The 15,784-nt window shown below is 45.0% G+C and overlaps 1 protein-coding gene across 2 annotated transcripts in view; it reads right to left on the bottom strand.

The window, feature by feature from the left end:
- The window catches only part of VPS13D (vacuolar protein sorting 13 homolog D), a 2,230,750-nt gene that overhangs the window by 29,908 nt on the left and 2,185,058 nt on the right, over positions 1–15,784 (bottom strand). For both annotated transcript variants that reach the window (XM_069240741.1, XM_069240742.1), the window contains one exon: positions 10,690–10,930. In XM_069240741.1, the coding sequence (XP_069096842.1) occupies positions 10,690–10,930 (241 nt within the window). The remainder of the gene's footprint in view (positions 1–10,689; positions 10,931–15,784) is intronic.

The following is a 15,784-nucleotide window of genomic DNA, read 5'->3' as shown; positions in this document are numbered from 1 at the left end:
TGACTATCCAGGCAGTAATGCTTAGCAAACGTGTGCAGAGATGCCCACGTAGCTGCCTGACAGATAACCAGGACAGGAACTCTGTGTGCTAACGCAGTGGAAGCAGCAGTTGCTCTGTTGGAATGAGCCCGCAAGTCTTCAGGAGGTTGCTTCTTAGCCCAAGAGTACCACATTTTGATGCAAAGAAGCACCCATCGAGAGATGGTACGCTTTTGCAACGCCTTCCCTTTTTAAGCATAGCCTACGAAGAGTTGATCGTCCACCCGGAAATCTTTAGTACGATTGAGGTAGAACCCCAAAGCTCTTTTTGGGTCCAGACGGTGGAGTCTCTCCTCCTCATGGGAAGGATGTGAGGGTGCGTAGAAGGTCGGAAAAGTGATGGACTGGCCTACAAGAAATGGGGTAACCACCTTAGGAAGGAAGGAAGCTCTAGTGCGTAACACCACTTTGTCAGGATGTACAGACAAGTATGGAGGTTTTGAGGAAAGGGCTTGAAGCTCACTCACTCTGCGAGCAGAGGTGATAGCGACCAGAAAGACAGTTTTGAATGTGAGGAGTCGCAAGGGATACTTATACATTGGCTCAAAGGGGGTACACATCAAATAAGTGAGTACAAGATTAAGGTCCCACTGAGGCATGATAAATGGAGTGGGAGGAAATAAGTGGGTGAGCCCTTTTAAGAACTGTAAGGAAATGCCTCCTTGGCATGGTTACCCCCTAATGTTTTGCCTTTGCTGATGCTAAGTTTTGATTGAATGTGTGCTGGGACCCTGCTAACCAGGCCCCAGCATCAGTGTTCTTTCCCTAAACTGTACCCTTGCTTCCACAATTGTCAGAGCCCTGGCAATCAGATAAGTCCCTTGTAACTGGTACCCCTGGTACCATGGGCCCTGATGCCAGGGAAGGTCTCTTAGGGCTGCAGCATGTCTTATGCCACCCCTCACTCAGCACATGCACACTGCCTCACAGCTTGTGTGTGCTGGTGGGGAGAAAATGACTTAGTCGACATGGCACTCCCCTCAGAGTGCCATGTCAACCTCACACTGCCTGTGGCATAGGTAAGTCACCCCTCTAGCAGGCCTTACAGCCCTAAGGCAGGGTGCACTATACCACAGGTGAGGGCATATGTGCATGAGCACTATGCCCCTACAGTGTCTAAGCAAAACCTTAGACATTGTAAGTGCAGGGTAGCCATAAGAGTATATGGTCTGGGAGTTTGTCAGACAAGAACTCCACAGTTCCATAATGGCTACATTGAAAACTGGAAAGTTTGGTATCAAACTTTTCAGAAAAATAAATGCACACCGATGCCACTGTGCAATTTATTGTAACATACACCCAGAGGGCATCTTAGAGATGCCCACTGAATACCAATCCGGCTTCTAGTGTAGGCTGACCAGTTCCTGCCAGCCTGCCACACACCAGACATGTTGCTGGCCACATGGGGAGAGTGCCTTTGTCACTCTGTGGCCAGGAACAAAGCCTGTACTGGGTGGAGGTGCTTCTCACTAGGGAGAACAGGGGTGCTCAGGTTCCAGTCTGCCAACAGGTAAGTACCTGCGTCTTCGGAGGGCAGAACAGGGGGGGTTTGTAGAGTACTAGGGCTGGGGCCAAAGCAGTTGTCGTCTTCCTCCTTCTCTGCAGGCTTGTAGGTCAGCAATCCTCCTTTTTTCTTCAGGAATCTGATTTCCTGGGATCTGGGGTGCGACTAAATACTGAATTTAGGGGTGTGTTTAGGTCTGGGAGGGCAGTAGCCAATGGCTACTGTCCTTGAGGGTGGCTACACCCTCTTTGTGCCTCCTCCCTGTGGGGAGGGGGCACATCCCTAATCCTATTGGGGGAAACCTCCAAACTCATGATGGAGGATTTCGAAAAGTCGGAGTCACCTCAGCTCAGGACACCTTAGGGGTGGTCCTGACTGGCCATTGAATCCTCCTTGTTTTTCTCATTATCTCCTCCGGCCTTGCCGCCAAAAAAGGGGCTGTGGCCGGAGGGGGCGGGCATCTCCACTAGCTGGGATGCCCTGTGGCGCTGTAACAAAGGGGGTGAGCCTTTGAGGCTCACCGCCAGGTGTTACAGTTCCTGCAGGGGGAGGTGAGAAGCACCTCCACCCAGTACAGGCGTTGTTACTAGCCACAGAGTGACAAAGGCACTGTCCCCATGTGTCCAGCAACATGCCTGGTGTGTGGCAGGCTGGCAAAACTAGTCAGCCCACACTGGAAGTCGGGTATGTTTTCAGGGGGCATCTCTAAGATGCCCTCTGGGTGTATTTCACAATAAAATATACACTGGCATCAGTGTGTATTTATTGTCCTGAGAAGTTTGATACCAAACTTCCCAGTTTTCAGTGTAGCCATTATGGTGCTGTGGAGTTCGTGTTTGACAGACTCCCAGACCATATACTCTTATGGCTACCCTGCACTTACAATGTCTAAGGTTTTGCTTAGACACTGTAGGGGCACAGTGCTCATGCACCTATGCCCTCACCTATGGTATAGTGCACCCTGCCTTAGGGCTGTAAGGCCTGATAGAGGGGTAACTTATCTATGCCATGGGCAGTGTGAGGTTGGCATGGCACCCTGAAGGGAGTGCCATGTCGACTTAGTCATTTTCTCCCCACCAGCACACACAAGCTGGCATGCAGTGTGTCTGTGCTGAGTGAGGGGTCCCCAGGGTGGCATAAGACATGCTGCAGCCCTTAGAGACCTTCCCTGGCATCAGGGCCCTTGGTACCAGGGGTACCTGTTACAAGGGACTTACCTGGATGCCAGGGTGTGCCAATTGTGGAGACAAAGTTACAGTTCAGGGAAAGAACACTGGTGCTGAGGTTAGCAGGCCTCAGCACACTTTCAAATCATAACTTGGCATCAGCAAAGGCAATTTAGGAAAATTTGTGTGTGCGAGGGGGAATATTTGGTAGAGTGGAGATGAGTTCTAGACAGTAACCATGTTGGATAATTGATAGAACCCATTGGTCTGTGGTGATATTGGACCATTGGAGATAGAAATGTATTAGTCGTCCCTCTACTGGAGAGTTACGTGCTGATGGAAGGTGTAAGTAGTCACTGGTGTGTACCTCTACCTCTATTATTTGCACCTCTGAAGGAACCTCTATTGTAGAAGTGTGTGCCTTGTTTGGTTTGGGAGGTGAAAGGTTCACTAGATGATGTTTTGAAGCCTCCCCTAAATTGTGGTTGATGAAAATTACCCCTATGTGTGTAATGTGCCCATAGCTTTTGCTGGTTCCGAATCCTTTTTGAGCTTGTGTATTGTGGTGTCAACCTCTGGGCCAAACAAGTGTTCACTATCGAAAGGCATGTTAATAACTGCCTGCTGTATTTCTGGCTTGAAGCCTGAGCATCTAAGCCAAGCATGACTTCTTATAATAACACTGGAGTTCCTTGAGATAGTTTGCCCTTCTGAAACTATTTCCTGACCCCTTTGTCAATGTTCCTCAGGGAGGTACTGGAGAAGATCTTCTATCTCATCCCAGTGGGCCCTATCATAACTTGCTAGACGTGACAGTGAATTGGTAATACGCAAATAATTAGCAGCCTGTGCAGCCACTCTTTTCTCTGCTGCATCAGGTTTTTTGCTCTCCTCATCAAGAGAAGGAACATCTCCTGTCGACTGGCTATTTGCACGTTTCTGTGCTGACAATTATAGAGTCAGGAGGTGTCTGTGATCTAATAAGTACAGGGTCTGAGGGTGCTGCCTTGTATTTTTTTTTTTAATCGACCCTTAGGGTAATAACTCTTGACCTAACAGGTTCTTTAAAGATGTCTGTGGCATGTCTAAGCATGCTAACACAAAAGGAGGGACTAGGAGAGTTGCTGGTCCAGTGTACAATCTCCCTATAATAGTAACTGTATACAGGTACACTGTTCCAAATGGAAAAAGAAAACAGGGAAGAACCTATGATCTCAGGAGCGAGAGCCCTCAAGCATCACTATGGATAACTAGCATCATCATCGGGAAACGCTCCTCACTAGGCCGGCACTGCAATGCCTAGTGGGCACCACGTAAGGGGGCTCTCTGCCGAATTCTGAGATAGTGACTAAAAAATTCAAAAGTGCAAAACAGATGTGCTGTAAGTCACCATCGAAGAAAAAAGAGGGATTTAAAATTGGTTAATCATCCATAAACTTCATCATTTAATCGGTCAAGGATGAAGACCAAGGTTAAAAACAGTTTTGAAAGTGAGGTTGAGGGTTATGCTCATACGTCTTTCAAAAGATAAATACATAAATTAGAGAGTCCTAAAAATTATAAGGCACCTCTATAATATGGTCGACATGTTTCGCGTCTATTGGTCTATACCGATCCACTGACGCTTCATCAGGACCCATATAACTAAATAACAGACCTCTTTAGAAATATATAGAAACCAGTCACTTACTTAGGTTGACTGGTAAAACAGGTACCCTGAAACATACAGAAAAAGAAGAAAAACGCCAAAAGGCTATAAAACAAATGTCACTTTTATAATGTAACGCAGAAATTCTAATAAGAAATGGCGCAACCACATTTTGGTTAATAACAATGAATGGGATATCACACAAGGAAGATGCTTACCACCCCCTACTTGAGAACGGGTTCCATGGGAAAGGCGTCTCTAGGACTCATGGTGACACTGATTGTGAATAAAGGTAAAAAAGTGAATGACAGATAGCTGTCCAAAAATTCGGAAGTACCTAAGAAGTATTATAGAATGTCTTGGATTATAACAAATGGCTATACGGTGTTTCAAATAACATTGTGGGTGATCAAAGATAGATTTACACTCAAATATGTAGTCAACAACAAGCAAATGCGATCACAATGTTAAAATGAAACCATATATATATTGTTCAACGTAGCCCCAGAGAGGATATACCAAGTAAAAAAGGCCCTAACGTTCTGACTCGAGCGTCAGGACCAGTACTTACATATTGGATCACCGGTCCTACACTCGGACCTACCCTTCGGAGACTGCCACCCGACAACAACCGGGTCGGGAGCTCTCCGGATTCTTAAATAGACGCTGTTAGATTCAGCGCGTCTGTTAGCAACGTGTCTTATTACGCGAAATAAAGAAAGGACTACGGGCGTCCAACATGGAATAAAGGTCGAAGAAGGACTGCAAGTGCTGGAGCACTTGTAGTTCGGGACCTCAAGACGATAGAATACAAAGTAGGCAAAGTCCCCACTACATGCTAATGTTGATTACGGACCCAGGGAAGAGTATTTCATTGGTCAGTATTGATCGAGCTCGTGGAACCAGAGTAAAAATCATATATGTGGTGCATTCCCTAGACAATGACCCAAAAAAGGATACTAGTCATAATAATTATAATGTGAGGCCAAGGGAGATGTAAATCAATGAGCTGTGTGTCTCAGGCTCATAAAGGCCCATATTTGAGAGGGTCTTAGGCAGAAATTATAGTGTAGAAAAAGAAAAGGATCTAGGTATAACACATTAAACACTGGATCTGCCATATTGGAATAAAGAATACAGAATACACCGGTTAGGTGCAGAAACTTAGGGTGAAAGAGAGGTCCAAGGAATGTCATCATTAAGGCCTCGTAAATGGGTCCCCAATTTAAACACCCACTTTGGTTCAATTCTAAAAAGAGCTCTGAAATCATTAGGGCGAATAGATGGGGCTTCAATTATTACCCACCATAGATCATCTGGAGAATGGTGAGCCTCCAGGAAATGTACACTTAACTTAGTAGTAAGCTTTTTGCACCTAATGTTGCTTCTGTGTTCGTTAATACGAGTCTTGACAGATCTTGATGTCATACCAATGTATCGTAGATCACAAGGGCAAGTGATCATGTAGATACAATTTTTTGTATTGCAGTTGGTATGTTTTTTTTAGATACCAGGGGCCAATAGAGTCAAAATCAAGTTGTTTTAAATGTCTGGTAAGACCACAGACGTTACAGTGGCCACAGGGGTAATGTCCCACAACAGGTGGTAGGTCCCATAAAGTTGTTTGATTAGACGAATTATGTGAAATACGTGGACGTGTGTGTACCACTAAGTCTCTAATATTGGCAGTTTGTTTGAAAGCAAAAAGAGGTTTCGGTAAACTATGGCCTCCACTAGTAAGGATGGACCATCGCTTGTTAATCAGCTTCTTAATAGAGTTTGACAATGGAGTATAAGTTGAAACACATGTCAACCTAGCTTGAGGGCGATGTTCTCTAGGCGTCAGTAGTGCTTCTCTATTATTATTCCTGGCTCTTTTACGTGCTTGGTTGACGATCTTGGATGGATAATTCCGTTCGCATAGTTTGTGCTGAAGAGTTTCAGATTGTTGGTCAAATTCAGTGAGTGAGCTACAATTCCGTCTTAATCGTAGAAATTGACCAAAGGGTAGGTTGTCCCGCAAGGCCTTTGAGTGGTGGCTCTGATAGAGTAGCAACGAGTTACGATTCATGGGTTTTTGATACACACTAGTCTGCAGTTTCCCATTGTTTATAGAGATCATCAGATCTAAAAACGGTAATTGTTGATCAGAGACAGTGGCTGTGAATTTCAAAAAAGGATCAAGGGTATTGATCCAGATTACAAGCTCCTCTGCCTTCATCATAGGTCCTTGCCAAAGAATCAAAATATCATCTATATAGCGGCGCCATAGCCTAATAGAATTGAAGAACGGATTAGTTGGCAACAAAATGTATTTCTTCTCAAAGTCATACATGTAAAGACATGCCAGGCTTGGAGCAAATGTGCTCCCCATTGAGGTACCTTGAATTTGGTGGTAAAATTGGTCCTCGAAAAGAAAAAAGTTCTCAGTCAAGGCTAATCTGGCACACTGTAGGATGAAAGCTGCAGGGGAGGACAGGGTTGGTGATACTTCATATAAGGCAGTCTCTATAACTTGTAAGGTGGCTTCTTGAGGAATATTGGTATAGAGAGCCTCTACATCAAGTGTAATGATCGCTTGTGTATTATCGCCTTCATTGATGGTTTCAATCAAATTAAGCACCTCCTTGGTGTCTTTCAAGTAAGTAGAAGAATTTCTTACTAAAGGTTGTAAAAAATGATCGCAAAAGATGGAAAGTGGTTCCAAAATTGAGCCCAATCCTGATACTATAGGACGTCCAGGGGGAGCTTTCCTTTGTTTATGAATTTTTGGAAGACAATAGAAATAAGGTGTCTGTGGATTCTGTGCGTCCAAAAAAGCTGCTTCCCTGGGAGAAATCCACAGATTATTCTTTGCTTCTTCATTCATAGTTCTAATTTGTGTCTGAAGTCTCTCTGTGGGGTCGCGATTAATTTTCGCATAGTAAGTGGAATCACTTAGAAGGCGCAAACATTCGCTTCTGTAGTCAGCAGTATTCATAACCACGATAGCTCCTCCCTTATCAGCAGGTTTTATTGTTATCTCAGGGTCGGATGCTAGCGAGGTCAGGGCCCTCCTTTCTTTTGTCGGAATATTGATAAAGGTTTTTTTAGGATGAAGGTTGTTAACGTTACGTCAGATAGCACTGCTTTCTCAAAAGTTAAGACTTCATTGGGCATTACTGCAGGAGATGGAACAAAGGTCGAAGGTTTTTTGAGACCAGAATCGAGGGCTTGAGGTTCCTCTGTTTTGTCTCTAAAGAAATATTGCAAACGGATCTTCCGGAAAAATTGTGCCAATTCAATTTGTAGGCGAAAGAATCATCTTGAGGGGTTGGGAAAAAACCTAACCCTTTATTTAGTACAGAAATTTCATCCTCTGAGAGTTGTTTGGATGAGAGGTTAACAACTAAGTCTTCGGTGGGGGGGGTTTTTGACTGGCTTCTGGTGATCATCTGGGGTTCGTCTCTGGACCATTGGACGCGTCTGCCTCTTCCTCTCCTTCTGCCTCTGCCTCTGCCCCGGCCTTGGCCTAAAAAAGGAGGGGAAAAAGGCATCATGGGTCGTGGTTGGAAGAAGGGATAGGGTGCTTGCCACGGCATTGCCTGGTGTATCGGGTACGGAGGATAGTTGTAATAAGGTTGTTGAGGTAAATTCTCATCTGTGCTCCATCCATCAGAGGAGGATCCACTGCTGTAATTACGAGATTTTCTGAGTGGTATAGGAGCCTCATCGGATGACTAAGCATACCTGGCAACATGGGCAGGAACTGAAATCCTCTTCAATAGGGTCAGAGTGCATGTGTATGTAATGGTATGCAGCTGCTCGTGCAATTACCTGTTGGTATGATGCTGCATCTTCTGGAGGTGAAGGGCCTGCTAGGTACCAATCTGGGTCATTTGGAAGTATGGGAACTGGATCGTATGAATCCCATGGTCTATGTCCCATGGAATATCCCCGGAATCATCTACCTGAGGTGATGGTGAACCTTGTGGAGAAAACTGTGGCTCAATAATAGATGGAGGAGATTGTGAATGTGGTGGAGGAGTAAGAGCAATTTTCAGATCCAACCATGGCAGGTCAAAGGCAGTCGTGGACCGACGACCTGTTTGTGTGGCTTCTTTAAAGTCTTTGCATGTGAGATCGGGGTAAGTGTACTCACAGGTTGCGCCAACGTGAGAGGCTGACTTTCGATGGCTGATTGAACATCCGACTCCGCATCTTCTATGGAGAAAGGCTCTTCATGTTCGATCGCCTCCTGCGCATGCTCTTCACCGAATATTTCAGGAGTGTGGCTCAAACCCGCTCTTTGGCCCCGGAGGGTTTTTTTGGGATCCAAAAGACCAAGGGTTCTTCTTTATGGTCTTGGGACAAACACAGGTTACACTCCAGGTGTTGATCAGTGAGAGGAAATTTCGAATGGAATTGAGGGCAAAACAGAAATTAAGTGCGTTCCATCAGCCCTGCATTTCTCGACACCATGTGGAGTAGTAGGCCTGAGGCAGGCGCTTGCACCCCGAAGGGTGCTAAACCAACCCCCAACACAGAAATTCGATTTGAGTACGTTAGGTTTTGAATACGCGATCGAAATACAATACTGTTGTTGAAAGAAAGACGGAAGGGAAGAGTTCAGGATAGACCGAGTTGAGGAATACTGGAGCGATACGAAACACGCCCAAACCTGACGGTGTAGAGAAAACAATCTAACAAAGGAGTTGATGCCCATGCACAGTATCACCGAGAGTAGGAGTCACTGGATCTCGTGACTCAAAAAGATTATTTGAACAAAAACAACTTGCAACATTCCGAGCCCAACATTAGATGGCGAACTTAGGCAAAGCATGTGTATCTACAGCCACACATGCTATCAAACATACATTAATCATTCACGAAAAAACAGTAAGTAACTGCTGGTAAAGTTCTCTGAAGCAGAATGGCAGAATTAAAGAAATTCAACCATTGGCAAAGGCAATAGGCCTCATCCCTAAAAAGCTGAGCTGTTGACTTTGCCAAATCATTTTATATGGAACACGGGAAAATGCATGTGCCCATATTCCCAGCGATTTTGCAATGCGGTTTCTATTAAAGAAAACCCATACCAAGTTGACAGCTGATTCATTTGCATGTGTAGTGTTGCTTGCCGGTCATTTTTTAGACATAACATGTCCGGCCTACTGCCATGTTTTATATGTAGAACAAAGACCCACCCTATCTGCCCACCAGGGCGAGGTGCACAAAAAGACAAAGGTTCAGTGGGACTCTTCCACTGGGGAACCACATCTGCGAGTACAATGGTAAACAAACCAAATCAAAACATTAATGAACCAATCAATGATGTAGTCAAGCCTTAGTTTTTTATGAATCAATCAATGATTTAGGCAAGCTCCACCACCAGCCTTGGTTTTCTCTGTTGCTTGTGTATTTATTATATTTACAAAGGCGGAAGTCATAATAGTGCAGATGATGCAGTTTGTGGTAGAGGCGAATTATGCACAACGTGAACACTGTACAATGTCCCTGGTTTCCTAACAATGATACTCCAATATAATTTGTGAGACAATTTACAGATATTTCTTTAGTGAGACAACCACTTTTAACCAGGCAGCAATGTGCATCTGCTCTAAAAAAAAAAAAAACAGATGCTGACTTTCCAAATGTTTGAATGCATGCAAATGCATGCATCATTATGCAGGTGCACATATTCATGCCAATTTGCAATGTTGTTTATATTAAAGAAAACTCATTCCAAGGTGGCACGCAGATGCATTTGTATTTGCTGTCGTTTATGGCAGTCATTTGTAACTTACAGACGTATCATGGCCTACTGCCATTTTAGCCCGGTAAAATAAAAGTCAAAATGAAAAAAAGATAAACTAATGTGCAAGTAAGCACAAGCTTGACAGAAACTGGGTAGGAAACATCAATGAGTGGGGATAGGAGTAAAAATAGAGCACGGGGGACACAGGAACAAGACGAGAGGAAAGCAATGAAACACATGCACTTTCATATCTCTTGGAGTCCCATCAAGTCAGCAGTGGAAAGATGCAGCTCATGAGAACCGTGTGAGACTGATATACACCGAAATCCCAAGTGAGACAAACACAAGAATACAGAAGAAATTAATTGAGTCAAAAGCAGGCACTTGAGATAGGCCAAAAAGCCATCCAATCATGAGTAAGGGGCTAACCCAAAGACCACTCGAAATATAGGTTATGTACTGGAAACAACAGATCTTTCTGGCAGACAGCTAAACCAGTCTTTAGCTGAGACCTAAATATATATCAAAATAGTTCATAGCAAATGTTGCTGTTGAGTTTAAAAATAAAAAAAAGATACAAGAGCAGTGCTCTCACCATAGGCTTCTGGTGTGAAGGACCAGGTATCCCGACTCCTCCGCTCTTGTTCTCAACTTTTTTGGTGAGCTGGACATACACTTTCCCATGATCCTTGGAGACAAGGCAATGATAAAGATCATCATATTTCACTTCAAGGAAGATGGAGTCGCGATCTACATAATCGCCACTTTTCAGGAAGTAAACTGATTTCGATGAGATGAGTACGCAATAGCTGTCAATGTGATCGACTGCAATAAAGCTGAAAAAAAAGACCAATAACAAATGAGAGCTACATTAGATAAACAAAGAAAACAAATACATTTTGAGCACTAGTATACATTTTGAGCACTAGTAGGTTCGAACTGCAGTTTTAACTCCATGTGTTTTACCATCTGACATTTTCTCCACGTCTTGGTGATAAGACTGTATCCAGTTGTTTCCCAGGCGATAGTGCATGCTCCTCATGACTGGCCCAGGACTCCAGATCTGAGTACTGTAATGGTTAAATGAATGAACAAGTTCCTTACCTTTGGTAAAGCTCTTGCTGGTGAACACTATATTTAACTGCAGATTCCTCGCCCTAGAATGTCACCTGGGCAACAGACTGGAGCCAGAGATGTTTAATAACAGTACTGCTGATGTTGACATTGTGCAGCTCCGTGCTGACTCAGTACCACGCCAGAAGTGACAGAGTAGAGCTGCATATAAGCGCCACAGCTATGTGCTGACATAAGTTTCTTGTCTTTTCCCTTTAGACACCCTCAGACACAGAGAAGTAACAATGGTTGCTAACATTTTGCTGAATACTAATTTAGCACCTTTTTAAATATTAAAAGCAAGCCTCTCCACAGAACGGAGAGGGAGCGTGGCAGTGTGGAATTAGCAGTTAGATAAAGTATCCACCATAAAGAGAGTTACCAAAGATAAGTAACTTGTTCTTATGATGGATACGTCTAACAGCAGAGTTCTCACATTAGAAAAAAACAAAGCAGTACCGCCACAAGGTGGAGGGTCTGTGGAGTGGTCTTGTAGAACCAAGCTGACAAAGTGACCTTCCCACCAGACCTGCTGTCAAGGCAGTAGTAGTGCTTTGTAAATGTATGGACTGACGCTCATGTAGCAGCCAGGCAGATCTCAAGAACATGCACCCCTCGCACCAACACAGTGGTAGTGACCTTGGCTCTGGTGAAATGGGCTTTCAGACCTTCCGGGGTCTGGTTCTTGGTCAGTGCTTAGCAAACCTTAATGTAGAGGACTATCCACCATGGCCTTCCCTTTCTCTGCTGTAAAGAACCCCACAAAAAGTTGATCTTAGACACAATGGATCAACGGGCGGAGTCTGTCTTCTTCTCTTTAGGGATGAGGGAGGGGTCTTCTTCTTTTGAGGCGTGGGTGATGGATTGCCAAACGTGGAAAGTCACACTTTTGGTAAGAAGGCCATCTGAATCCTCAGCACCAACTTGCCCAGAAAAACACAAGCTGTAGGGTAGTTGAACTTAAAGTGCCTGCATTTCAACTATGCGACAAGTTGTCCTATTTGCAATGAAGAAAGCAGTCTTGAAGTTCAACAGAAGCAGCGAGCAGCAACATATAGGTTTGAAGGGCATACAAATGAGGAATGGTAGCACCAAATTAACATCCCACTGTGGTACCACAAAGAGTTTGGGAAGAAGTATCTGTGTCAAACGTTTAATAAACCGCATCACCAGAGGGGTTTAAAAAACAACAGCTGGTCCAGCAAACACAGAAAGGTCCAGAAAGCTGACAAATAACCTTTCACTGCAAACAAAAGGACGCCCAACAGCTTCTTCTGTGATAGGTCTGTGTCCCGGGCACCACATCAGTTTACAAACTTGTTAGAGTGCCCAGCGTAGAATGATTTCATGGAAGGGCATTTAGCAGTGAGGATGACATCTATCACCTCAGGTAGCAGCTTGAAAGCAGTTAGCTGCCTCAGTCTCTACTCATGGAGGTGTAAGTTGTACAGACTCATGGGTCCCCTCAGTGGTGGAGGATTCTCTGAGACACCTTGAGATGCAGACGGCACATGTGAACTGACAGGCAATGTCTGTTCAGTTTCTCCACCTTGGCATTCATTCAGGGACCCTGCCAGATGGCTGGCACAAAAAAAAGATGTCCAGGTGCTGTAGCCACATCCAGAAGTTGAAACCCTTCTGGCACACCACCCCAGATCTCACTCTGCCTTGCATGAGGCTGTACTACAGGTCAGTGGGGTTGTCCTTAAAACCCGGCACCACCTTCCCCTTGAAGGACAGCAAGGTCTATAGGGTCAGACGAATGGCCCGTAGGATGATGTGAAGCAGGCCGTTCACTGCGGGCCAGAGGCCTCTGTAGTTTACATTTTGTAGGTAACACCCCCACCAAAACAGCAGCGATGTATCTGTCACCACTGTCAGCTCTGGGTTGGGAAGGGAGAGCAACCTTCTGCAGGACAAAGTGCCAAGCACCACTGCAGATCTTGAGCAACTTCCTCCGACACCTGGATGGTGTTGCGAAAGCAGCTCTGATGCTGGGCCCAATGAAATTTTAGGTTTCACTGCAGGGCTTTCAGGAGCCACCTAGCGTAGTTGACAAGGAGGATGCAAAAGGCTAAAAGGTCGAGAAGCCTAAGAACCACCTTCACCTGGATCTCAGGCAAGCCCAAAATTCAGAACTGTACCTCAAACATCCTGGACTCATTGCCCCAGGAGGAAAAGTCCTGAAATGCATGGTGTCCACAATACCCAAACGATTGGAAGCCTCCGTGAGGGAATCAGGAGGGACATCGGCTTATTTATAGTGAAACCGAATTAAGTTAAATGTTCTACTGTTCTCCAGACGATGGTCCATGATTAAACTGTGGCAAGTCCACCTTCAGCAGCCAGTCGCCAAGGTACGGGAATAGAGGAACTCCTGACCTCTGAAGATGGGCAGCAAGCACTGCCATAACTTTTATGAAAAAACGAAGAGCAATGGTGAGGCCAAAGTGGAACAAAGCAGGCTGAAAAGTCTCCTCACAGATTTTGCACCACAAGTATCACCTGTGGGACTGAGGAACAGGTTTATGAAAATATTCCAGTGGTAACATACCTAGAGGGGGCAAATGTTGCTAGAGAGGGACCTGTCGGACAAGTTGCTTACCTTCAGTAATGCCTTATCTGGTAGAGACAATATCTAGTTGCATATTCCTGACTTTAGAATTTCTCCAGGAGTCAGTCTGTATCCAGAGATTTTTGTCAAACAGTATCCTTGCGAGCCGTTAGGTGGCGCTAATTGTCTCCGCTTTCTTTGTTGGTTTCGGCCAGACCATATATGAAGTTTCGGGTCCTATACAGGCACCACCCCAGGGAACTGTCATCACTTTCTTCTCAAGACTTTCCACGCTAGAAGTGCAGAGCCATGAAGAACACTGACCACTGGTGCTTCAAATCGAAGGCCCTGAAAGAGGAGTCCCAGTCCCCAGAAATCAGTTCGCAGAACGGCAAGGGTGGGTGGGTCGGAAAGGAATCTACAATTAGATATTGTCTCTACCAGATAAGATGTTATAATAAGGCAGTGAAGTCACTCCTCTTCCTCAGAAAGATGTGGGGATGCGTAAAAAGTAGGCAAGGTGATGGATTGGTCTAAATGAAAGGGTATAACCACTTTTGGCAAAAAGGAAGCACTAGTGCAAAGCACATATTATTCAGGATGGATGGAAAGGTAGAGCAGCTTAGATGACAATGTCTGCAACTCACTCACCCCTGCTGGCAGATGTAATGGCCACAAGGAAGGCTGTTTTCAAGGCCAGAAGCCTGGGAGGATAATTGTGGAGAGGCTCAAATGGAGTACACATCAAGCATGCCAGCATCAAAGTCAAATACCATTGGAGCATATTGAATGGAGAAGTGGGAAACATATGACTAAGATCATTGAGGAATCTATTAACAATAAGAAACAAACAAATAAGGTTGATCAGGCAACCTCAAAACACAGAAATGGCAGATAAATAACCTTTGAGAGTGCCCAAAGCAGAGTCCTGCTGGAGCAGAGAAAGGATCAACAGTAGGACCTCAGTAAGAGGGGCAGTAAGGGGGTCAGACTTGTCTGTGAACCATGCCACAAATGTAATCCAAGGAAAGGTGTACACCAGTGGTACCCAACCTTTTGACTTCTGTGGACCCCCACTTTATCATTACTGTAACCCAGGGACCGCCACTGACTCATTATTGGAATCTGGGGACTCCCCAGTGATTCATTACTGAAAACTGGGGACCTAATCTGTTGATATTGTACAAGTTACTTACCTTCGGTAACAAAATATCTGGTAGAGACATATTCTAGTTTCAGATTCCTTACCTTAGAATTTCCCCCAAGGCGTCAGACTGGATCCAGCGATTTTTTTTTTAGCAATACCCTTGCGCATCGGTAGGGGGCGTCGGTTGACTCCGCAGGCGTCGTAGGCGTTGTGGTCGCCGTGATGACGTCGTGAGTAGTACATAGAAGCCGCCCTTGTGCAGTGACGTCAGTTTCTTTTAACGACTTTCCACGCCAGATCGCAGAGCCGCTAAGAACACTGAGATTGGTGTGCCAGAGCTAAGGACCTGAAAGAGGGAATCCCTGTCCCTAGAAATCAGTTCGCAAGCGGGGAAGGCGGTAAGGAATCTGCAACTAGAATATGTCTCTATCGGATATTTAGTTACCGAAGGTAAGTAACTTGTACATCTGGTAGAGACTTCTAGTTGCAGATTCCTTACCTTAGAATAGATACCCAAGCAATGCCATCCTTGGTGGTGGGCTGCGAACCAAGATCATACTAGAAAGTCCTGCAGGACCGAACAACCAAAGTAGCCATCTCGACGGACCTGACTATCCAGGCAGTAATGCTTAGCAAACGTGTGCAGGCATGCCCACGTAGCTGCCTGACAGATATCCAGGACAGGAATTCCACGTGCTAATGCAGTGAAAGCAGCAGTTGCTCTCTTAGAATGAGCACGCAAGCCTTCAGGAGGTGGCTTTTTATCCAAAGCATAGCACAGTTTGATGCAAAGTAGCACCCATCGAGAGATGGTACGAAATTGCACCGCCTTCCCTTTCTTCACAGCCACATAGCCAACAAAGAGTTGTTCGTCCA

This window comes from Pleurodeles waltl, chromosome 6 (assembly GCF_031143425.1).
Source record: "Pleurodeles waltl isolate 20211129_DDA chromosome 6, aPleWal1.hap1.20221129, whole genome shotgun sequence".
In the NCBI taxonomy this organism is placed as follows: Eukaryota; Metazoa; Chordata; class Amphibia; order Caudata; family Salamandridae; genus Pleurodeles; species Pleurodeles waltl.
This window is presented reverse-complemented; position numbering and strand designations above follow the sequence as displayed.